Here is a 24,807-nt window from a genome sequence, read left to right as displayed (position 1 = left end):
GGATGAGGCCCGGTTTTCTCCGGCCCTGTGTCGCACAGGTGACTGACATGTTCGCTAACCATCCGGAGTTTCCACCCTGCAGATTCCGTGAATAGTGTGGCTCACGTGTGACTTACATACAAGCAGCAGGTGGCTTCACGGGCTCCACGAGCTTTCACGTGTCTTTCACGTGTCTTACATTAACGACAGTGACACCCTGGCTGGTTTGGCTCAGCAGTTAGAGCATCAGCCCTCGGACCAAAGAGCAAAGGGTTCGATTCATGGACGAGGACACGGACTGGGTTGCAGTTCAGTCCGCGGCCCTGGTTGGGGTCATGCGGGAGGCAACCAATCGATTGTCCCTCTCACATCGATGTTTCTCTCTCCCCCTACCACTCTATCTGAAGATAAATGGAAAAATATCCTTGGGTGAGGATTTAAAAGAATAAAATAAAATAAAAAAGACAATGACGCCTTCGCTGGCCCCCTCAGAGGTGTGTTCCCGGGACCACGGCATGTTCACCCCTAACTGGTTCAATGCCTTTGAAAGCTGGAGATCTCACCGTGAGCCGGACTGTCCCTCGTAAGAGTACAGCAGTTCAGCTCCAGGTGGACCTGGGTTTCCTGGCCGGTGTTTCCGAATCTTGTCCAAAACAACCCTGGACAAGTGGAAACTAGTTCTACCAGGCGACAAACTCCTGAAGGTCAAGTCCCAAGTTCCCAAGCAGCGATTAGGACAGGTTCAGTCAGGGCCCCCCCAGGGTGACAAGCCATGGTTTCCAACCACATGGAGGTCCCTCCTTGCAGGGCCCTCAGAACAACGGTGACCTGGGGCCAGAGCAAGGGTGAGCCCCCCAGGAACGCTTCACCCAAGAATGTGGACGCAGGCTCCATGTCCCTCATGTTCTGTTTCCAGACAGGAGGAGGACGGACTAATTGATTTCTCAAGTTCGCCTTCAACTAGACTCTAATCCTCAGCTCTCCAAAGGAAGGAGGACACCCGACGGGGGAAATCGAAGTAAAAAATAACCTTGGCCTGGGGTCTCCCGGGACGCCCGGGAAAGTGCACAGTGCCTCTCCCCAGGATGTTCCGCCAGCATTGCTCAATATTCCTGCAATGTGTGATCCTTTCCATGGATCCGACCCGAGGTGCTGGCTGGAAATGATAGTCAGATGTTGAAACAATCTTGCTGCTGAAACATGATAATTTCCAGAAGCCCCTTTTCTGAACGCGGTATCTCTGGGTTGACCCACCACCAAGAAAATGAATGTGCGAGAACAGCGGCAGATCTGGACACGCACCAGGGAACTGCGCCATCCCCTGCCTCGCACAGAACACGCCGGGAAAACCGTTAATAGGAAACAGGCCAGCTCACAGGGGTCATGGAAAGCATACGCACTGGCTTCCCGGCGACTGGCTGCGTTTCAAAGTCAGTAACCTCCGACTTGTCAGGGAGGATTGTGGTTGATGCTGCAAAAGACACGCTGAAAGGTTTCTAGTTGCCCTTGAATTCCTGGATTTCGAGTCAGAACATCATACCACACGTGTGCAAGCCAGAAAGTCTGGGAGGTTTTAAGTGGGCCCCGCTGTAAGTAAGCCCAATAGATAAAATCTTAACTTATAAAATCAATACATTAGGAGCCGGTCGTTTATATATTTAAAAAGGGATTCGACTTCAAATTTGTAAGCAAAAGGTTTCCTATTCAGACATTCGGTTGAATCGCAGGAAGTTGCCAATGTAACCGAGGGCTTGGACCAAATCAAACCAAAACTCTGGCGTTCCGTGCGGTTTGCTCTCTACATTCTAGGAACGTGGGTGCTGGAAAAAAATTAAAGAGAGAATCAGGAATCCCTACTCATTTCAAAGGGGCAGAAATAAAGGTTTTTCAACTACTCCCCAAACAACAGTTCAAAGTCAACAGGAAAATATTTTGTTCAATGTTCTCTGTTTTGATCTACAAACTTTTTCAGTCACATACCGAGAGCCTGTTGGAGGCTGAGCACTACAGGATGTGGTCGGCGCTGGCCGTTTCGGTAAGAAAAGGGCAATGCCTAAAGTCCCGCTCATAAACTCCGTCTTTCCATACTTTCATATTTCAAAGCAGCTTGAATCGAAATGAATGTAATAAGTAAGCCACGTCCCCAAATCCTTTGTGAAAATGGGACAAAAAGGGAAGAGAGAGAAGGAACAGAAAAGGAGAGATTCTGGTTATCAGGATTCACACTGGTTTTCCAAGGCGTCCCCATGGGAAGCTATATATCACCTCCAGGTGACAGACCCCATGCCCAGAACGTCTGTGGCATCTCTGGGAACTGCCTTCAAAGCCACAGAGGAAAACCAGTACCTCACGTGCCCAAATCTCTCCTCCTTCCTCTTAAATTCCAAACTGGGGTCAACCAGCTATCAACCTGCTTGTTTCACAAGCTCGATCCAAAGGCTTTGGGGTTATTTGCTGAACTACATACATACTTTGTCCAAACCCACAGAATGTACACCACCAAGAGGAACCCTTAGGTGAGCTATGACATGAACCCCTCCGGTGGGGCTGGCGATAACGGGAGAGGCTGTGCGTGGCGGGGCAGAGGGCGCACAGAAAACTTCTGCCCCTCAGTTTTGTGGCAAACCTAAAACCACTCCAAGAGAATAAAATCTTAATAAAAAGAGAGAGAAAAAAAATGACCGATAGAATGTAACCTCTCTCGTAAGAAACACACGGGGGAACTTAGAATAACAAAATATGCCTAGCGAGCATAGAAAATAAAAAAGCAGAAAAGGTGTGTGTTTTTCTCATACAAAAAGGAAGCGAGAAAAAGGTTGGCTGCCACCGTTCTCAGAGTTGACTTATTTTAAACAATTACATTGAGCCACAAAATATAAGTATTTCTCATGCCCCTATCAGGACAAGTGGATTTTTTACTTTAAGGCTGACAAACGAAAGTAACTACTCGCTGAAGAAATTAGGCAACTGAATCAGGCCCTCCCTCCGTCAATCTAGGAAGGCTTCCTGGAGGAACGGGCGTTTGTGCCTTGGCGAGCCAGGACCTCACGCGGTTGTTAGGGCAACAGGCTGCCTCGCGAAGCTGCGATTGCGCAGCCGGAAAGTCTGCCCGACAGGTTCCGCCCTCTCTCACGTGCTCTCAGCAACCCACCAATCAGGCGCTGCCACGTAATAATGCCCGAGGCTGAGTGACCGGGCTGGGGCGCTGGGGGAGATCCCACCTGCTGGGGCCTGGCAGGACCCGCTGGGCTGGAGCAGGCAGCTGATCACCAGCTCCAGGGTTTGCTCCCTGGGACAGGAAAACAAAACCGCGCATCATCATCACCTCCATCGCTGCCCCCAGGTGGGGACAGGTGCCCCCGGCGATATGACAGCCTGAAATTGTTAGGCTCAGGGAAGATTTGGCAAGTAGGCAGGTAAGGTTAAAGTGGAAGAGGAAGATGTCCCTGGAGGAAGAAATACTGTCAGCTAAGAGGTGAAGGCGGAGGGGTAACAGGTCCTCTGCCAGCCGCGTTCTGCGGCCTGGTGAGAATCCAGGACTTCAGGAAGGAAGGAAGGACGAACATCAGGAAGGTTAACAAAGAGGGAGGAAGAGGGACATGTTGGAAAAGTCTGCACCGCTGTGAAAACAGAAGAGAACGGCTGCCGCCTGGGCAGAAGGAGGCGTTTGTCAGCTCTCGGCGGCCACGCATGCACCCGGGATGCTGCGCTGGTGGAGGAAGCTGAGGCCGATGTGAGTCCTGCCCCTGAAAAGCCAGGACGTGTGTCTGTCCGTCTGAGGGGTTGGACTCATAGCCAGAGGCCTGTCGCTGCAGAGGGAGGCCACAGGATGCCTGGGTGACTGGGGGAGAGGTGTCTCCCATCAGCACTCGGAGAGCGAGGCCCTGGGCTCAGGATGCTTCAGAGCAGGGTCATTCCTGCATCAGAATCACTTTACGTTCACTTCTGGTTTGTTTTGTTTTTTCATCAAATGCACATAAAACCAGTGTCTGCTGACTCAGAACCCTCATTCATATCATAAAAAGTTTCCCTAGAGTATATCTGGAAAAAAGTTTCATCTCATCTCCTCGGCCACCCAGTCCGGACCAAGCTCTGCCCTCTGGGGACTGGCACAGCCTGGAGCAACTCCCTGGAATCCCCGTGGGTACGTGCATTTGTTCGAGCACGTACACTGGGCGTGATGTGAAGATGGACCTCTCACTGTGAGCACGTGGCCAGAGGAGCTGGGAAAGCCCAGCCTGGCTGTTTCACTGTGCTGCCTCCGCCAGGAGCGTTCACAGGCCTGCGAGGTTGGGGTCAGGAGCAGACAAAGCCGTCAGAGTGGCGTCGACATGCACGCTCGGGTCATTTGTCCTGAAAGCAGCCTGCCATCCCCTTGTCCACATGGTGTGACCATGAAAGTTATGAAGCCACCTCTAGGAGCTGGGTCGGGTGCCTGCAGACACCGGTGTCCCTTGACAGTCTTGCCGGGCACCCGACTGTCTTTTATTCCAGTTCCTTCTCTATGCCACGCCGCCTGTCCTTTTGAGGTCCTCCAACCGGCATCGTAAAGAATGTTTTGGGCCCTGGCCAGTTTGCTCAGTGGTTAGAGCATCGGCTTGCACACCAGAGAGTCCTGGGTTCAATTCTGGCCGAGGGCACATACCTCGGTTGCGGTTCGTCCCCGGCCTGGTTGGGGTTGTGCAGGAGGCAGCCAATCGATGTGTCTCTCTCACATCAATGTTTCTCTCTCTCTCTCTCCCCGACTCTGTCTGAAGATAAACGGAAAAATATCCTTGGGTAAGGATTAAAAAAAAATGTTTTTGGAAATTCTTGGCTGTGTTTTCAAGTACATTTATGGGTGAGGCAGAGAGGCGTGGATTCAGAAAGTCCCTCCAGCGCCCCCAGAGGCAGTCTGAGCCACCTGCGGACCTGTGAGCCCCGCCACTCCCCATTCCGGATGGGCCTGGAGGGAGGTTCCTGAAAACTGGTTTTGCAACACTTGGGGTTTCACCACCCGAGGGACGGAGTCTGGAGTCTGGAGAGAGTTGGGGATTCACAGATCAGGAGAGTTCCCCACCTGCCCTGCACGGGCACACCCGTGGGGGCATTACCACCCGTGGGGGCATTACCCTGGCCTCCTGAACTGTAAGCCTGTCGAGGCAGTGTGGCCACCTCTGGCCCTATGAAAGCAACACTCTCTGACCCTTCACACCTCTCGGGAGGCCTCACCATGGCCTCCAGGGCAGCCATGCTGCCCCTGCAAAGGAGGGGTGACTGACTGGGAGCTCCCCTTGGGCACCCACTGGGTGCCCCCCACTTTCAGCTCAGGACCTCACACGTTCACATTCTGAGGAGCAGCACCAGGTAGGATCCATCAATCACCTGCCCATCGGGCTGCTCTCCAACTAGCCACCTGCTCCATACTCGGGTCTTCCATGACATGGACAACAGCCCAGTGTCACCAGGATCACCTGGGTTCTGCTCGTCATACCTCCCTGCACGGGCGTGACATACAGTGAGCAGGGCAGAGCCTCCTGCAATGAGACCACAACCCATGTGAGCACTGGGAGGGCCTGGGCACATCCAAAATGGATCTTAAGGCCAAGCGCAGAGCCCTGGGGACAGAGGTCAGAAGATCTGTGGCCCAGAGCCTGGGCAAGCCACAGAAGGAGGCTCATTGGTGAAGCCAAGGCACCAGCCATGGGGAGGAGACAGAAGCAGGATCAGGCCCGAGTCACACAGCACCCAGCAGGGTGGGGGATGCCCAGGACCTGCAAACCCACCCTGGCTGAGTTTCCAGGAAGGTCCTAGGCCCAGCAAGGGGCCCAGCAAAGCCACCTGCTGAGAACTCGGTTCAGTGGAGAAGCAGCTGTCACCTGCTCCTGGGGGCGCTGTGTTTGTCACCTGAGATCCTGACGCCTCAGCGGGGCCCCTGATGCTCAGACCGTGGCAGAGGCCCTCATAAGGGTCTGTAATAGCCCCTGGCAAACCCCTGGAGAGTTAGGCATGCTTCCAGAGCAGAGGGCAGCTGGTCTCCATCCTCCTGCTGTGGTCTGACACAGCAGAGAGATGCACAGGTGACGGAGGCCTGAGGAGGGCCATGTGTCAAGTGCAAAGGGGAAATGGGGACCTGAGCCAGTGGTCTGACAGGACACGAGTGGCCGTGGAAGAAGACGGGAAGGTTCTTTAACTAAAAATGGAGAGGGTGCGGAGAGGGTGATGAAAGCCAACTGTCACAGTATAGAGTCAAGAATCGATGCCAGAAACTGACCCCCAGAAGTAGCAAACACTTGCTACTGGAGGTGAGGAGCCCCCACCAGAAAAGCCAGCTGTCGCTGGGGGTTCAGTACTTGCTCCAGGAGAGCAGGACTGGGGGGGGCGGGGGCTGGGGGCTGGTCCCCTGTGCCCGAATGGACGGCATGAATGAAAATGTTCGCGCTCAGAGAGGGGTGGGGTGCCATCCAAAGAGTACAGATGAAACAATCATGTTAGTTAAAGGGGTTTATTCTTTCCCAACAATGGAGCCATTTCTGGAGGGTAAAGATAGCCCAGGTTTGACCACACCCTTTCTCCTTTCCACCTGAAATAGGTCCACCTCCGCCCCTGGGGGTTATAAACCGGGTGCCTCCAGCCTGGTTACACCGGGACTACTTCCCTCCGCAGGCTAACCACCCAGTCACTAGGTCCACTACCATGCTGAATGAAATCAGACTTTGCCCCAGGATATGACCCTAATGCACACTGGCTGCTGAACTTGCGATTTCACGTGCAGATAGAGAGCATTTCTTCCCAGTGAGGCACCACAGAACACGCAGTGTTTGCACCCTGGCACGTCCAGCTGCTGCGCTCGGTGCCAGGCGGGCACACCTTAACCCTTCTCCCACAGAACCTTGCTCAGGCGTGCCAAGGGCCTGCATTCTGTGTGTTTTGTGAGGCTCTGGCTTTGGGGTAAGGAAAAAAGTAATGTTTTTGCTTAGTAATACTCAGGCATGAGCAAAATTTAAAACCGGTTTTATACTGGAGAAAAAAAAACACATTGAATCAATGGAGAATCATAAAAACAGACCCAAATACAAGTGGCATTTTAGTTCACAGTGAGGTGACGCTTAAAAGAGAAACACGAATTCAGGGATACACTAGTGGGGGTGGGGAAGCTTGATGCCTAACGCCCCCTCAGTGTGCTGCCTCAAAGGCTTAAATACAAATCATCGAAAGAATTAACAGCCCTGGCTGGTGTTGCTCAGTGGTTAGGGCATCAGCCTATGGCCCAGACAGCAGCTGGTTCGATTCCAGTCAAGGGCATGTACCTTGGTTTCAGCTTGGTCCCTGGCCCTGGTTGGGGTCGTGTAGGTGGCAGCCAGTCTATGTGTCTCTCTGACAAGGACGTTTCTCTCTCTCTTCCTCCCTCTCTCCCTCTCGCTCTATCTGAAGATGAATGCAAAAAGTGTCCTTGGGTGAAGATGAGAAAAAAAAAGATTTAACAGGCATCAAGGAGTTAAATATAAACTAAACTATAACATTTCAAAAAGGACATGAATGAAGGTAGAAAAAACTTTCCAAAGAAGAATAAAAAACTGCCCAATTTGAAAGCACAATTTTTTCTCTCTAGAATAAAAGTTAAACAAACTCCATCCTGGCCGGATTGCTAAGTGGTTAGAACGTCAGCCCAAGGAATGGAGGACCGAAGGGTCTCAGGTTCGATTCCTGGGCAAGGGCATGTACCTGAGTCGCAGGTTCAATCCCTGGCCTGGCTGAGGTCGTGCGGGAGGCAACCAATCGATGTTTCTGTCTCACATTAACATCCCCTGACCCCCAACCTTCCATTCTCTCTACAAATCAATGGGAAAATATCCTCAGGGGAGGATTAACAAGAAAACAAATAAAAATAAAAAGTTAAAATCCAAAGACCAGTGTCAAATGAAAAAAGGATTGACAACATACAGAGCAGCAAAAACTTTCTTAATATACAAAATGCTTCTATAAGAAGGTAAAATGACAATCTAATATGGAAACAGGCAAAAGGTAAGAACGAGCAGTTTTCAAAGACAAGAAGTTTCAGCCATTAAATACAAATGACTAAATCGTAAAACTTATAATTAGATAAGGGCAAATCAAACCAAAAATGAAACACCTGCCCAGCCAGCGTGGCTCAGTGGTTGAGCGTCAACCGGTACACCAAGAGGTCGCTGGTTCAATTCCCGGCCAGGGCACATGCCCAGATTGTGGAGGCGTGCAGGAGGCAGCCAGTCGATGTTCTCTCTCATCGATGTTTCTATCTCTCTCCCTCTCCTTTCCTCTCTCTAAAATCAATAAAGGAAAAAAAGTTAAAAAAATGAAATGAAATGAAATGAAACACCTATGAGGCTGGTGAACCTTCCAGCCTTTTGAAGATGGGGGATGGGGCTCCGGTGGACAGCTGCAGAAATACAACCTGATGGGCTCCTGCAGAGGGCAATCTGACTGTCAATATTCACAGTATCGCCCTGGCCAGGTGGCTCGGTTGATTGGAGCATCATCCTGTACACCGGAAGGTTGCTGGTTCAATTCCCCGTCAGGGCACATACCTGGGTTTTGGGTTCAATCCCTGGTCCAGGTACATATGGAAGGTAACCGAAGTTTCTCTCTCTCTCTAAGCATGTCCTCAGGTGAGGATTAAAATAATAATAATTACTAAGTTAATGTTAAGTGAGAGGATTCTGGGAAGGCAGTCTGAGGCTAGAATGTTAAAGATCGTGCAATGCCATGTTTGAGAGTCTGGGCTTCCTCCTAAAAGCACCAGTTGGTCATCAAACAAGGTCTGTTTCAGAAAGGGAACTGGGATGGTTCAGGTGATAAATTTTGAAAGAGAAGGCCGTTACAACGTGATTTTAATCGTCCAGGTCAGAGGAGACTTCAGTCCTCAACTAGGGCAGAGGGACTAGAAAGGGGACTGTGTGGAGGGGCCATCGACAAGAGTAATAATAACAATATTTATTAAGTGCCTACTGTGGTGCAACAGGCAACAACTACATGTTAATAGACTAATTCTGCAGATAAAAAGCCCAGTCTCAGGGAGGTTGTATCATTTCCCCCAGAATCACAGGCTGAATAAAGGGCTATTCCGGAGTCCCTCTGCAGGGCTGAGCCCAGGCCCAAGGGGTGGAGGACGGGAGTGATGCCCAGTGTCTAGCTGAGGTTCCGACTTCCATGATGTCCTTTCCTGAATATGTACAGTGGTTCCGCGTGCATCAGACCCTGACTCTGGCCACCCTGCTGAAGAGGATGCTTCTTGGAAGGCTGAGGGCTCTCAGAGTCAGTGATTAGCTGGAGGATTCCAGGGGGGTCCCAAATGGCTAGGCAACAGGAACTGTTCTTTCATGCATTCATGTAACAAATAATATCGAGCGCCACCCGTATGCCAGGCTTTTTAAAACCCTAGGGATGCAGCATCCAATAGACAATATCACCACCTCCATGCAACTTACATGGGGCAGGGGGAGAGCGGATCATAAACAAATTACTGTAATCCAATATGTCAGATGGTACAAAACAAAGCGAGGACGGGAGAAAATAAGTGCCTAAAGGAGAAAGTTGCAGTGTTTAATGGAGTGGCTAGAAAAGCCTCTGTGTTCTCCAAAACTTCTATAATAAACAAATTAAAAGAAGGTCCTGAGTAGTTAAGTCCTTTTCTGTGGTCAAACAGGGAAAACTGGGGAAGGAGAGGCCCGAATTGGGCTCCTGATTCTTCGGTCCCTCCTCCCATCACCTCGGGCTGCCTTTTCTTCCATGGAACAGTGGCGAGTGCCTCCCTCCCGACTGCAGCACGAGCTCCAAGGGCTGGTGGCTCACACGGAGACCCTGGCTCTAGAAGCGCTGGAGGCTGGGAAGGCCAAGGTCCAGGTGCCAGCAGATGTCGTGTCTGATGACAGCCCGCTTCCTCCAACTCGGGCTGCAGTCTCGGCCAAGGGAGCTCTCTGAGGGCTCTTATCTGGGCGCCAACCTCATTCCTGGGGGCTCCACCCTCGTGACTCCACCTCCCAAAGGCCCACCTCCCAAGACCAACACGCGGGCGATCAGGTTTCACGCTGTGCATTGGGGTGGGGTGAGGGGCGCACGGACACACCGCCGGCCTGGAGCAGCACAAGGAAAACTGCTGCCACGAGGCAGAATGCTTTCCTACTGTCCTCCTTCCCACGCTCAACGAAAACAAGCCCTTGGTGCCCAACACGCTCGGGAAACATGGAAGGGCGTCTTGTACCTAAGCAGTGGAGCGTGAGCGCAGAGCGCCCGGAGCCGCTCAAACGCACGGGCAACATCTCCGAGCCCGGCCGGGTGACGACAGGGGGCGGGGCCGCCGGCGGGGGCGGGGCCGTCAGCGGGGGCGGGGCTGTCAGCGGCAGGGGGCGGGGTGTCGGCGGCAGGGGCGGGGCCGTCGGCGGGGGCGGGGCCGTCAGCGGCAGGCGGCGAGGTGTCGACGGGGGGCGGGGTGTCGGCGGCAGGAGCGAGCGCAGGCTCCCGGCAACAGTGACTACCTAACCCCCCCAAAATCCCTTCTATCGGCGAGCGCACCGCCTGAGACACCCCACCCACGCCGCACCCACGCCACCCACCCACCGCGCGCCTACTTCCGCGCACGCGCCCTGCAAGCCTGCGCGTGGCGCGCCGCTGAGCGCCGGGACTCAGGCTACGGTGGCCGTGCCGGGGACAAATTACCCACGTGCGACCGTTCTGCAAACCCAACCTGGGCGGCGTGCGCGGGCGATGTCACTTTAGAAAGGCGGCTACCCAGGCATTTGCGGAAGGGACCCGACCAGTAAACGTGGAAGTGCACGGGGTAAGTCAGTGGAGCAAGAAATCCCAGCCTCCCGCTCACAACCAGGAGCCTAGAGCTGGCTCGGAGCGGCCGCGGCGCCCGACGCCTCGCCGTGGGGGCGTGGCCTCCCGCGGCCGGGGCGGGGCCTTCTCGAGCCCCGCCCCGCCCGAGGCCTGGGCACTGCACCTACACTTAGCTGCGCAGTTGCCGTCTGCACCAGCCCCTTCGGAGGCGATACAGGTGAGTGCACCCACCTGCGGGCAAGCGAGGCGCGCCGGCCTTCGCGGGCACTTCAGCCCCCGCGCTAAGCACCGCTCGTCTCCGCCATCCTGCGCTGAACAGAGACTCGCCCTCTCTGCCCCTTCGTGTCTGCAAACTTCCTTCTACCTTCCCATCACCTCTGCCCTCCGCCTGCCCTGCCCCTCCCCAGGATGGAGTGGGCTGGCAGCGTCCAAGCGGGCCCCGGCCGTCCACCTGTAAGTCAGGGAGAGTCTCAAGGTCATCCCTTCCCAAGCCCCTTCCTTCCCTCGCCTCCGGTCCCTGGGCGTGTCTCCCGAGCCCGCCCGACCTTGCCAGCTGCAGCCCTGGTGCAGGGCGTGGGCGAGCGGCACTGCGGGCCGGCGGGCAGGGCAGGCCCCGCTAACGGCGGGTGTGAGGCGGCCTGGAGCGGCGCGCCCGCTGCGGAGGCGGCTGTGTTGCCGGGGCTCCTCCGGGAGCCTCCCGGGAATCGTGTTGGTTTTCCTCCTGCCCCGCAGAAACGTCTGTCGGTTTGCAGGGGAACCTGTCCGCGGGGGCATTTCCTACCTTTGCCTTAGAGCAGGGGACGAGGCGGGATCTTCGTTTTCGGTTCTGCCTGGGATTTCTGGGAACTTCTCTTTATCTGGAGTCGCTGCGGGGAGCCCCGGGGCCGCCGCACTGGGCGCTGGAAGGGGCTGGAGACTCCATGGTGACTCATCGCCGAGTTGCGGCTTCTGCGAATACTTTGCTCGGGAGTCACGAGGTTACGAGCTACATTGTAGCTTAGGGGACAAGTGTGGGAAAGGAGGTCAAGGGAAAGCAGAGCCGGGGGCGGGGGGGCGGGGGTAGGAAAGAGGGTGGGGCCGGGGCTTCAGTCCCTAAACTGGAGAAGGGGAGCCCTGGATGAAGGCCACTTACTGCTCTGCAGATGTGCTGGGGACCTAGTGGTGGTCACGCGGGACTGCCGCAGGGTTCAGCGCCCTCTGTGCCTGGGGGCCGGAGCCGGCTTCTCGTGGGAGCTCCCACTCCGGCGGTCACGGCCAGCCTGCAGTGTTGGGAGGCACCCAAGGGGATTGGTCCGAGTTACAGGCTATGTTTTACTTAGTTCAATGAATTCAGTTCAGTGAATTCAGTTCAGTGAATTCAGTTCACTGGTATCTAAGTGGGAGGATCAAGAATGTGTATCCTCCCAGGAGTTCAATGTAACGGAGTTAAATAAAACTAACATCTAAATCCAAACAAAGACTTTTCGCCCCTGGGAAGTTGTTCTGTTTATCTTCCCTCCTGACACAGTGTTACTGAAATAGAAAACTCTGTCAAGCACCTTTTTCTCCCCCTGAGCCCATGTTACTATATATAAAACAGAGACGCTGGTAGACACTGGGCAGCCATAGGAACTGCAGGCCAGGGGCTTCCTCACCTGAAGGAGCAAAACCAGAGAAGGGCGGTCTGCCCACATTGAGAACCCCCCCCCCCAAGGAGACAGGTGAAAAGGAATCTGCGATGGGAGGGCAGCAAATAGACTGAGCAGACTTGGAAGAAGGGCTTTCCCCCTTTCTCCAGAGAAATGCTGAGAAGCCCCCGGAACCCTCTGGAATGAAATGAACGCCCGATCAATATGTCAAAAAGTAATTCAGTGCCTCCTCATCGCCAGCTGCATTTAAGTAGACGGTTCTCTATATATTTAAATATTCTGAATCCATATTCAGAACACCATTGCCAACCACATCTGACCAGAACCATTTCTCATTTGCAAAGCAATATTTGTTTTAAAGAATATAGCTGCTGCAGCTTTTGCAACGGAATCATTGCTACTCCTCATGAGCATGCCACCCTCCTGGGAACAGAATTGAGCAGTTATCAGGCAGGTGGCTGCTGTAAAATGGAATTCCTGCGTTTTCCACAGTCTCTGACAGTGTCCACCTGACTACCTTTGTGGGAGAAACGCAGTGAGAAGACAGGACAGTGGTACTACCTTCCACATACATGTGCAAATACCTTTAAGGAGTTCGGCTTTTTAAATTTTTATTTATTTTAATATTTTTATTGATTTTAGAGAGGAAGGGAGAGGGAGAAACACCAGTTGGCTGCCTTCTGCACGCCCCCTACTGGGGATTGAGCCCCTACCCTGGGAACGTGCCATGAATGGGAATTAAACCAGTGACCTCTTGGTGCACAGAGGATGTTCAACCAACTGAGCCACACCAGCCAGGGCAGTTAGCTTTTAAAAATAAGTGATACTGTTTTTTCCTCCAGCCTAGGAAATGTGAGTGATTGGTACAGATCGGCATGGAGACTTAGACCCCTGTCCCAGGCAGCAGCCAGCCGTGGTTCCTTGGTTCAGAATCGCTGGTACCCTAGCAGGGGCCCAGCAGCTGCTAGGAATTAACTGCTGTCTGCCCGAGTTTCTTGTGATGGAAAACCCAAGTGGTGTCAGTGTGATTCATTCGAGATTTGTTTTCCTTTTCTGGAAATCAGAGTTTTGTTTGTTTGTTTGTTTTTTTAGTCCTCACCCGAGGACATTTTTTGATATTTTGTTCAGGTAGAGTGGGAGGGAGAGAGAGGAACAGAGAGAGAGAGAGAAACATCGACGTGAAAGGGACACATCGAGTGGCTGCCACCCACACGACCCAACCAGGGCCGGGGACAAACCGCAACCAAGGTACGTGCCCTTAGCGGGAACCGAACCCGGGTCTCTCCGGACCGCAGACCGACGCTCTAACCGCTGAGCCAAACTGGCCAGGGCTGGAAATCAGAGTTTTGTTTCCCTGTGACCCTCCTGTGTAATGCCAGTTAAGGCACAGGTTATGGGAAATCGTTTTCTAAAAACAAAGTGTCGGTTTCTGTGCTGCCCGGCTCCTTGCAAAGCCGGACACCTGAGAGATTGGAGGGTGGTCTTCCTTCCTGTAATCTCTCCTCGTTTGCCAGACTAGTGGTTCTGTGTGTTTTTTCCTTCCATTTAGAAGGATCTCGGGTTTTAATGATTCACAGATTTGGAGTTAATGATTAGCTTCTGTTCTTGCTCCTTTGCTCAGGAGAGGGTGTGAGGAGGCGGACGAGTTTCAGAAGAGGTGGGGTGTGGTCAAAGGTAGCTCCAGCCTCCTTGACAGGCAAGATAGCCAGGGGCTGAGAGCACTCTGCAACCAGACTGCCTGGCGGTGTGAACCCAGGCTGTCTCCGTGGAGCTGTGTGACTCTGGGCAGATGACTTAACCTCTCTGATGCTTGTTCCTCCTCTGCAAAATGGAAGTAATGTATCATAGGAATGCTCGGAGGGGTTTGATGAGTTAATAGTGGTGAACTCCTTAGAACAGTGTTTGCCATGAAGTAAATAACATGTGCTGATAATAAGTAGTGTGGATAACAAGTGATTTCTTCCATCGCTCTTCCTCTGCTGTGTATCACCATCTCGAACCCGTCTCCTTTCTCTTTCTCCCACAAGTACAGTCATCATGGCTCTGTGCCTCCACTGGACCGTGTCCTCTCTCAGTCTGGGTCACCACTGTGGCCCTGCCCTCCCGTGGAACACGGCGCTTAGCAGGGGCCCGTCGGGGAGGGAGCCACTCAGCAGTGCTGAGGAAGGTGGCAGGTGTGGGCGCCAGAGAGCCACTCCATGGAGGTGAATGGCTTGTCCGGCAGCAACTTGAACAAATCAGCCCGTTGAAGGAATCGTTGAGATTTGTCTTTTGTTCTGTGCCCTGTGGATTCTCTCCGTCCTCCCCCTGCCTTCAGATCATGGGGAATCTCCTCCTCCTGTCTCTGGGATCACGTCTCCGGGAGGCTGAGCTCCAGGTAGTGCAGAATGACCCAGGGCTTCTAAGTGAGGTGTCACCATGTCAGGGAACTCTTACCCATGGAGGCTTTGTGCCAAGAATCTGTTGAGAAAGTGTCCTCGCTCCGGCGAAGGAGGTCTGATTTGTGCATCTGGCTACAAATCTCCTATTCTGACATCCCTGGGGAGCTGAGTGACCAGCTTTCCTGGGGACTCTTGGTTCTAGTCGGCACGTGTGTCTAGTGCCTTTTCACACGAAGCCACACTCCGGAGAGCAGGCGGCAGGGCATCTGCATGTCGGTGTTAACAGTCCCTGCAGACCCGCCGCCAGGAACAAGCCACCGGACTGAGCGTCTGGCCGGTCCTTCGGGCCCCGCCCCCAGGGGGGAGAACTCACAGTTCTCCACAGGGCGGGAACTGGGACGGCACGTGAAGCCTGAGTGTTTTATGTGGCCGAGCAGTGGCTATTTCACTGTGACGCTGAATATATTTAGATTATGCTCAGTTATCTCTAGAAGGGATAGACCCTGCCCGGCCAGTGTGGCTCAGTGGTTGAGCGTCGACTCTGCACCGAGAGGTCGCCAGTTCAATTCCCGGTCAGGGCACATGCCCAGGTTGTGGGCCGGATCCCCAGTGGGGGGCACACAGGAGAAGGCCACTTGATGTTTTCTCTTATCGATGTTTCCATCTCTCTCTCCCTCTCCCTTCCTCTCTCTCTAAAATCAATAAAGAAAAAGAAAAAATATATATATATATGTTTTAAAAAATAAAATAAAAAGGACAGATCTTCCATCCTCCTGACTTGGAGTTATGCTCCGCCAGCAACCCCAACAAGGACTTGAAGAATCGAGGTGCCCGAAAAGACCCACATGTGACCTGCCCCTGCTGTCGGCCGCATGAGTCAGTAATCAAGAGAAATAGGGGCCGGGTGCCCATTCACCCGGCTCACCATCTTTGCCCCTTGGAGAAGTGCCTGTGGACATCAGTGCAGTTGTGGCCCCCCCCGGGTTATTGTTCCTTCTCCTAAGCCTCCGTCTCCTTCTCCCGTCCGGCTGTCACCGGAAGTGTTGCCACACACACATCTCGTCCCCCTGGCACCTAAACAAGGACACTGGTGACAGAGTCATCGCGTGTGTGACGCTGAAGTGACCAAGTTGGCGTTGGAGACTGTCAGGTGGACCCACAGAAGGCCGCGGGCCCCCCTCTCGTCGTGGAAATGGAATCACCCTGTGCAGCTTTCCCCCCGGCTCCTCAGGGTCTCCACGAGCTCCCCACGGGCTCGGGGCTCAGCTGCCCTGTTCCTCTGCAGATGCCTGGGGGCAGAGCCCAGGCTGGGCAGCCACCCGGGGTGCTTTCGCTGGTGAAGTGGACCCAGCACCACCGCCTCGCAGTGTGGGGGCCCCGGGAAGTCCACTGGGATGACCGGACCAGCCCTCCACGTGACCATCCTCGTGGTGCTCATGAAATGTGGGTTCTTGCCCTGCTGTGCAGCAGGAGCTGTATCTGAAGGACTGGATTAATAGCGTAGGCAGCCGAATCGGGGTTCTCGTGAAACCCTGGGGGGCGGCTCCCGGTCAGCCTGTGAGTGCTTTATTGTTCTCACTCCTGGTGCCCTGAAAAGGCACTGTGTGTGTCTGGCCGCTGTGGCTCAGTGGCTGAGCGTCAGCCCTGCACCAAGAGGTCGCTGGTTCGATTCCCGGTCAGGACACATGTCCAGGTTGTGGGCCTGATCCCCACTGGGGGGCGTGCAGGAGGCGGCCAGTCAGTGTTCTCTCTCATCAATGTTTCTCTCTCTTCCTTTCCCTTCCTCTCTCTCTAAAATCAATAAAGAAAAAAAATTGTTTTAAAAAGACTCTGACAGTTGGCAGTCCAACTGGAGAACAGTCTTGCACTAGAAGTACCACTGTCCCAGCTGCCTTGTGTCTGTCTGTCTGCGGGCAAGGGGGGCGCTGACAGGCGGCATCCTCTCTCCCTTAAAACATCTGATTGACTTCGCGTTAGTACCAGATCCGGTGTAACTTGCAGGGCTCAGGAAGCACACGTACGTCGTTTGAGGCGGGTCCGTCGAGCCCGCCTGGGCTGGGTGCGGTGTTGGCTGCTGCGGGAAGGTCTGCGGGCAGCGGAGGACCCGAGGCAGCGGCGGAGAGCTGGACCGCGGGAACTCTGGGTGGACAGGCCACGGCGTTTTCTGGGCGATGCCTGTGCAGCTAAAACCCCTGCCCCAGTGCAATAAGGCAGGTGGCGGCCAGAGCAGGACGGGGGCGGGGCTGCCACGCTTCCTGCGGGTGGTTGACGGTTCCCAGGGGCCCGGACCTGAGCCGGGTCGCGTGCTGCTGTGGTCACTTGGCCCTGGAGCGGAGCGTGGCTTCCAGGGCTGAGACTCACCTGGAGTCCAAGTCTGATGGCTTCCAAAGTGAGGCTCTGCAGGGCTGCCTCGGGCAGCTCCCCGAAAACCCGCCCGTCTCCTCGCTGGCTGCACAGGAGACGCCGTCCCAGGGCTCCTGCCCCGCCCGGCCCCAGACGCCAGGCCCGCTGGGCACCGGGCACCAGGGCACCGCTGCGCTCCTGCCTCCCACAAACCCACCCAGGCCCGGGCTTGTCTGCTGCCCTGCGTCCCACCCCCTCCCGGCCTGGTGCCCTCGGAAAGTCGTGTTTGGCAGGAATCCGTACTTCCATTAATTAAGTTACAAATCAAGGTGTTGCTGTTGTAGAAACCATAGAAATAAATAGGTTTCTTACCGTAGTCTCAGGAGATACCCACAGCGCACACCTGTTTCTGACAGAGACTGACCGCCCCTCTCGGACAGGGACAGGAAGGACGCCCCCTCCGGCCACGTCTGGGCAGCATGGGTTGGTTCAGCCCGGCGAGCTAGGAAGGAAGAGAAAGACAAGGCGTCCAGACTCGCAGGGAAGGAATAAACTTCCCAGGGGACGTGGCCCTGTGTGCAAAGTACCCCACGTATCCTGGCCCTGCTCGCCTCGCCTGGCTCTGTCCCCCCGTCCTGGAGGAGCTCTGTGGAGGTGTCCCAGCTGGGGAGGGGGTGACTTCACTCCTGGGCAGGAGCGACCCCAGCAGCCCGGTGCAGCCACGCCGAGCGGGACGCAGGCCCAGTCTGCCTACGCGCAGGCTCCTGCTCTCTCTGGCTGTGGGGCCTTAGACAAGTTCCCGAGCTCCTCTGCCTCGGTTTCCTCGTCTGTAAAGTGGGGATGATAACAGCGACGACCACACTGTTAAATGTACAGCCAGGGCCATTTATTCAGAATCCCCTTTTATGACTGAATTGGGGCAAAGACCATCGACAGAACAGCGCTGTGTATAACATAACCCGACAGATGGCATTTTCTGGGTGCTCATTATGCACCGGGCATCACAGCGGGGGCCACAGACGCGCCTCCACTTAACCCCCACGACCATAGGGGTGGGGTGGGTGCTGTTCTTAGTATTTTCTCAAATCCTCACCCAAGGACATGTTTCCATTTATCTTCAGCTAGAGTGGGAGGGAGGGACGGAGGGAGGAAGGGAGAGAGAGAGAGAGAGAGAGAGAGAGAGAGAGAGAGAGAGAGAGGGAGACTGACGGGCTGCCTCCCGCATGACCCTGACCAGGGCCAGGACCGAACTGCAACCGAGGCACGTGCCTTGACCAGAATCGAACCCGAGACTCTCTGGTCCGTGGCCAGTGCTCCCACCACTGAGCCGAACCAGCCAGGGCAGGGTGGGCACCATTGTTCTCTCCATTTAATAAATGGGGAGCAGGCTGCTGGAAGCCGCTGACCAGTCTTCCCCAGGACACAGCCAGGAGGCGTGAGAGCTGGGCTCTGACCCAGACACTGATTCCCCAGCTGTGTTCTCACTCCAGAGCTGCCTGGTGACCCCAGAGTGGGCGTCACGGCTCCAGCCAGAAGTCCAGCCTGCGTCTGCTCCCACCAAAGCCTGTTCCCGTCAGCTCGGCCCCGACTGTGGGACCATTTTCATGTAACTGTTTGGGTACATGTCTGCTCCTTTTGGAAATTACAGAAAGTGCAATGGGCCCGGCCCGTGTGGCCAGTGGTTGAGCGTCAACCCTGCACCAAGAGGTCGCTGGTTCATGCCCAGGCTGTGGGCCCGATCCCCAGTGGGGGGCGTGCAGGAGGCGGCCAGTCCATCTTCTCTCTCATTGATGTTTCTCCCTCTCCTTTCCTCTCTCTCTAAAACCAATAAAGAAAAAACTTTTTTTAAAGGAAGTGCAAAGGAAAACCTTATTTCTGCCATCTAGAAGTAATTAGATTTCTTACGGCTTAGGATTTTGATATTTTCTTTAATTTTTTTCTGTTACTGAGAAAACTAAGACTGTGGGGCATCTCCCATGACTTTTTACCTTCGTGAACCCTGTCTTCACACCTGTGGTGTCTGCGGTCCCGGTTTCCATCGTTACCAGTACTGTGTGTTATGGGTGCCTGGATCTGCTCCTGCTGGCTTGGACACTGCGGTCTGGGTTTGCTGTTACAACTGGTGCTGAATGTCTTTGAACCAGATAGACTCCCGCGGAATTCATGAGCCGGAAGTACGAAGAATGTCGGGAGGGTTGCCAACCTATTGCCAGGCTGCTCGGGGGGCTTTATCTTGCCCCTCCCCTGGCTGGGGTAATAGTGCAGACCCGATACCTCGGGCAGGGTGGGCCAACGGTTACAGCTGGGAGTACACAAAGGCATTGTTTGTTCTTGTATTGTTATTTATTACTGTATCACTTTCCACACAACCATTAACCTGCTTTGGCCCCGCCCTGTATGTACCTAAATGCACTTTTATTTATACAAACTGTACCTTTTAATTTATTTTTTTATTCTCAACCGAGGACATTTTTCCATTTTTTGTTCAGATAGAGTGGGAGGGAGAGAGAGGAAGAGAGAGAAACACCGACGTGAAAGGGACACAATCGAGTGGCTGCCTCCCCCACGACCAGCCAGGGCCGGGGACAAACTGCAACCGAGGTACATGCCCTTAGCAGGAACCGAACCCGGGTCTCTCTGGACCGCAGGCCGATGCTCTAACCGCTGAGCCAAACCGGCCAGGGCCAAACTGTAACTTTTACTGTCTGTCCTTAAACGCTGCTTGAGGGGTAACCAGCGAGTCACAAAGCAGGCCGCACCACAGTGACCGCCGAGCTGCAGCAGGCTTTGGAGTGGGCTGCGGCCCGGCCCAGGTGGAAGGCAGAGTCCAGGGCAGAGTTCCTGCTGCAAGGACCTTATCTGGTGGGTGGGTGAAAGGGTTGCTGGTGACACAGAGCAGTGGTGTGCCACCCACAGTGCCGCTTATCAGCTGCTGGGGCCTGTGCCCGGGGTTATCTTCAGGCCTGGGCTGGCAGAGCCGGGTGTGGCCGCGGGAGGGAGCCGAGCGCCTCCCGTCCCACGTCCCACGTCCCACGTCCCACGTCCCACGCCTGCACTTGGCCTGCAGGAAGGAAAGGTGCTAGGAAAACCTTCAGCAAAGGATAAAGGTTGTTTTGAGCCCTGAGCCAGCCTCCTCTTGCATGTCCCGGCAGCACGAATGTGTTCAATTCCAGAGCCCGGTCACTCCTGTTCCAAGAGGTGTTTGGAATTCAGCCCCTGTGTGTGTTCTCATAACTACTGAGCTGACTGTCCACACTTTGAAACGGGCCTGTTCTGGAAGAGCATGGGGTGGGCGGGCAGCTGTCTCCTCGCCCTCCGGGCCACACTGGGCGGCGGCAGGTGTGACCAGGAGGTGGCGCCCGTGCTGAGTCATGGAGACGGCCCTTTCCACCGCGTCCCCATCCCGGAGAGGGGGCGGGCGATGCCCCTCGGGAGCAGACCTTGGCTACAGCTCATAAACGTAGGGTCGATGCAAAGACCCCGGGCTCAACATAGAACGAGCGATAAGCGCGGGAACTTTCTGTGAACAGCTGAGTCTGTTGCGTGATGTACAGCAGTGTCTCCAGCAGCCCCTCGAAGCATCCTTGACTCGGCCCTGACCTGCCCGTGTGTGGCTCCGGCCGGGCGCGCCACGGGGCTGGCCTCACCTGCCGTCTCTCCCCAGAGCCGAGATGGCCGTGCTCTCCAAGGAGTATGGGTTCGTGGTTCTGACCGGGGCCGCCAGCTTCATCCTGGTCACTCACCTAGCCATCAACGTCGCCAAGGCCCGCAAGAAGTACAAGGTGGAGGTGAGTGGGCACTGGTGCCGTGGGTGCCCGGCCGAGAACGTGTCTCCTGGCCCGGAGGGAGGGGTGGGGCTGGCCAGTGCGTGGAGGGGCAGCTTCGGGAGGGACCTGTCAGGAGCTCTGCCCCTGCCTGGCAGGGGGGAGGCGAGGAACGCAGGGCCCCGCTGGGAGCAGCTTCCACCCGGAGTCAGACTCTTCAGCAGGAGGGCCACGTGCGCAGACGTGAGAACTGCCTGCCTCTGGCCAGGGCTGCTGCCGGGAAGGGTGTGATTTTCTAAGGAGCGTTCAGGGCGGTGCTGTTTCCTGGTGTGGCCTCCTGGGGCGGTTTGCCGTTTCCACGGGGATGCGGGCTGCCTCGGAGAGCCGGCTGGGACCTGGGACGGGAGGCCTGCCAGGTGCCTCCGCTGATCCTGGCCCGAGGACAGACCAGGGCTGCCTGTCTCTGGCCAGTGGTTCCAGGTGTCTGTTTCTGTTTAGCAGCTTCTAGTCAGACTCCCTAACCAGAGCTTGTTTGGAAGTTTTCATACTGAGTTGTTTTTTTTAATGGACATATCTGTTAAAACTCCTACACATTCAGTTTCTGTTCCCGGTAAGGGAACTCATACACGGCTTGGCGCTGGGCAGGGAAGGCGCTGCCTCCCTGGGGTGTCGGCATGAGCTGCCTCTGCCCTCGTCCCTGGACGTTCACAGACTGAACCTGCCTCTGAGCACCCAGCCTGGTGGCTGCAGCGCTTCCGCTGACCCTGATCAAGGGCACACTGGAAGGGGCTGGGGGTGGATCAGCTTCCAGGTTCATGGTAACCGCTTTGACCGTCTGACAGCAAGCCCTGTGTGTCCACAGTACCCCACCATGTACAGCATGGACCCTGAAAACGGGCACCTCTTCAACTGCATCCAGCGAGCCCACCAGAACACGTGAGTGTGGGCCCTGCGCACCCAGACCCTGTGGAGGGGGTACCTGAGCCAGCACCCCGCGCGCGAGTGCCCTGTCTGTAACAGTGGGGGTGGCGATGCTGGGCTCTCGTTTACAGTATCATTCGAGCCCGGCTGGCGTGGCTCAGTGAACTGAGCGTTGTCCCAGGGACTGAGAGGTCCCCTTTCGATTCCCGGTCAGGGCACCTGCCTGGGTTGCAGGCTCGACCTCCAGTAGGGGGCGCACAGGAGGCAGCCCGTCGATGTTTCTCTCACACATGGATTTTTCTGTCTCTCCCATCCTCCTTCTCTTCAAAAAAAAAATCAATAAAAACACATATATCATGTGTGTGTGTGTGTGTGTATGTATATACATATATGATAAGCTTCCATACACACACACAAATATATATAAGTATCATTTAAAAAACCTAGAAATGGGCAGATTGAATGGTCAGTAAGAAGAAGCACATTCGATGGTGGGATTTGGGCCCTCTTTCCAAGGCTGCCTCTCGTGCTATCCCGCCCTCCACAGCACGGGTAGCGTGTCCCCTCTGAGTGACCTTGAGCCTCCCAGCCCGGGGGCTCCAAGCTCGGCAGGGAAGTCCGGGTCAGGGGCAGGTCTTCCCCCGCGGTCCGCTGGCGTAAGAGCGTTCAGTTTTATGTAAACATACTTGCACAGGGCACTTCTTCACAAAGTGTCCTCCTGTCTCTTGCAGGTTGGAAGTGTACCCTCCCTTCTTGTTCTTCCTGGCTGTGGGAGGTGTGTACCACCCGGTGAGTTATCCCGCCCTTCACCAGGGATACGATGTATTTCATTTAGGCACCGGTGTATAGAAAAGAATGTCAAGTAGTTACTTGAGTCCTTGAAAGTGGGTAGACGTTCCCTTTTTACAGGTTAGGGGAACATCGTGGACACTGTGTAACTTTCTCAAGGTCAAAGAGCTGGAGGGTCGAAGAGTCAGAATTTGAACCCGGATCTGACGCTAGAAGGCTCATGTCCATAAGCATTTTTTTCCTTTGGATATTCATTCATTTGTGCAACAGACACTCACTGGTCCCCTGAGGTTGCCGAGGTGAAGCAACCAGGCAGACTCCTGGTTTCAGGCACCTGACTCGTAGTCACCTGAGTGTATGACGTGGTCCGTTCGGAGGTGGGTGGGCCTCAGGCACTGTTGCCCCGTGGGCCATGGGGCTGGTCTGTGCTGTAGCCTGTGTAAATACAGCCAGTTTCCCGACACTGATCACTTGGCCCTGCCTTGGACAGAAAGTGTCCCCTTAACTGGGTTCTGACCGGAGCGCAGCAGGTCCACTTCGGTGCTCCGCCCTCGTAGCCTTCGGTCTGCACCCGCTGCCCAAGAGCTGGGCACCAGCGCGTGACCCAGAAGAGCTAGGGACTCCCAGCCCCAGGCCTGGAATGACGAACATTGTGCTGAACATTGTGCCGTCAACCCTAGATGTGAGTGCCGACGGCCTGTTCCGCGAATGCAAACACTAACGTGGCCCCATGTTTTTCAGCGAGTAGCTTCGGGCTTGGGCTTGGCCTGGATCATTGGACGCGTTCTCTATGCCTATGGCTACTACACGGGAGGTAAGGGCGCCGACACCTGCCAGGGGAACCCAGTGCAAGCCTTACGCTGCCACGTTTTCCCTCTTAGCAGGGCTCGAAGGCAAGGGGGTGTAACCATGTTTAGGGAGAAGGTCTGTTATCCTCTTCGTTTTTACTAACCTTTGAATAGTAACAAAACGTACCTTTATGGAGCATTTTCTGTGTGTCCGCTGCTGTTCTAAGAACGTTTCGCGTTGCTGTTTCAAGCCTTCCACCAATTTAACGATGCAGATGATCCTGTCCTGTTCTGTAGGTGGAGAAACTGAGGCTTAGAAAGAGGAAGGCTCTCGCCCACAGAGCTACTAGGTGGGGACTGTGAGCCCGGCAGTGTGACCCGTGGCCCTGCCCCCACCACGGCTGTCACCAGTGGGCTGACAGGAGAAAGGGCACTTTTTGCTATACTTACATCTGCTGCCAAGTCCCGGGGCACAGGGGCTCCAGTTATTAGCCTGTAAGTTTCTGAGGTCCAAGCAATCCAACTGCGACAATGATGTTGCTTCAAGTGGGTTGACGTCTTCGGACCAGACGGTCTGACGCACACCCGACGCCTTGACGAGCTCAGGGACGCGGCCGGCGCCGTCCTCCGGGAGCCGCCCTGGTGACGCCTCTCCCCCTTCTCTTCCAGAACCCAGCAAGCGCAGCCGGGGAGCCCTGGGCTCCATCGCTCTCCTGGGCTTGATGGGCACGACCGTGTGCTCTGCCTTCCAGCATCTCGGCTGGATTAGACCCGGCCTGGGCGGCGGGGCCAAGTGCTGCCACTGAGGGGCGACGGGGCTTTAAAAACTGTCGTTCATCTTGAGTCGCTCACTTTTATTTCCAGTTACTTTTTTTTTTCTAAATATAATAAAATTTATCTGGCATCCGCCTCATACGTAACCCTCACCATGTGACGTACTTTCTGTGGAGTCTCCCACCTAACAGGCTGGCCTGCTCCTATGCGCCGGGAGGCCACGGGACGGGGCGCCACCCCCCCAAGCCGGGCAGACTTGCTTTGGGAGGTTGGAGAGCGCCTCACTGTGGCGACAGGTGCACGAGCACCAGTTTTCACAGCTCTCGAAACTGGGCGTCTGGGAAGCAGAGTCTCGGTCCCAGCTAGGGTCTGAAACGACCACCACACAGGGTGACAAGGACGATTTCTTAAAACCTCTGTGGGAGCCCAACTGGGGCGGCTCGGCTGGGGGAGCATCGTCCTGGGTGCCAAAAGGCTGCAGTGTGGTCCCCAGTCGGGGCCCGTGCCCGGGTTGTGGCCCGATCCCCGGGGGGGGGGCGGCCAGTCAGCCTTTCTCTCCAAGCACGTCCTCGGGTGAGGATGAAAATAGAATAAACTGAGCCTGGCGGGTGTGGCTCAGTGGGTGAGCATCGACCCTGCACCA

At 55.2% G+C, this 24,807-nt stretch overlaps 2 protein-coding genes across 2 annotated transcripts in view; one reads left to right on the top strand and one right to left on the bottom strand.

The window, feature by feature from the left end:
- Positions 1 to 11,754, bottom strand: part of RXRG (retinoid X receptor gamma) — a 110,162-nt gene extending 98,408 nt beyond the window's left edge. Inside the window, exon 1 of the mRNA XM_036272650.1 lies at positions 11,558 to 11,754. The gene's annotated coding sequence lies outside the window, so the exon portion shown is untranslated. The remainder of the gene's footprint in view (positions 1 to 11,557) is intronic.
- Positions 10,903 to 24,310, top strand: MGST3 (microsomal glutathione S-transferase 3). The gene is made up of 6 exons (XM_036272652.1): positions 10,903 to 10,993; positions 20,793 to 20,916; positions 21,755 to 21,828; positions 22,545 to 22,602; positions 23,344 to 23,416; positions 24,060 to 24,310. The coding sequence occupies exons 2-6, from the start codon at positions 20,800 to 20,802 to the stop codon at positions 24,194 to 24,196; spliced, it is 459 nt and encodes a 152-aa protein (XP_036128545.1). The 5' UTR covers positions 10,903 to 10,993; positions 20,793 to 20,799; the 3' UTR covers positions 24,197 to 24,310.
- Positions 24,311 to 24,807: the final 497 nt, after the last annotated feature.

The sequence above is a fragment of the Molossus molossus genome, unplaced genomic scaffold (assembly GCF_014108415.1).
Source record: "Molossus molossus isolate mMolMol1 unplaced genomic scaffold, mMolMol1.p scaffold_m16_p_20, whole genome shotgun sequence".
Classification (NCBI taxonomy): Eukaryota; Metazoa; Chordata; class Mammalia; order Chiroptera; family Molossidae; genus Molossus; species Molossus molossus.
This window is presented reverse-complemented; position numbering and strand designations above follow the sequence as displayed.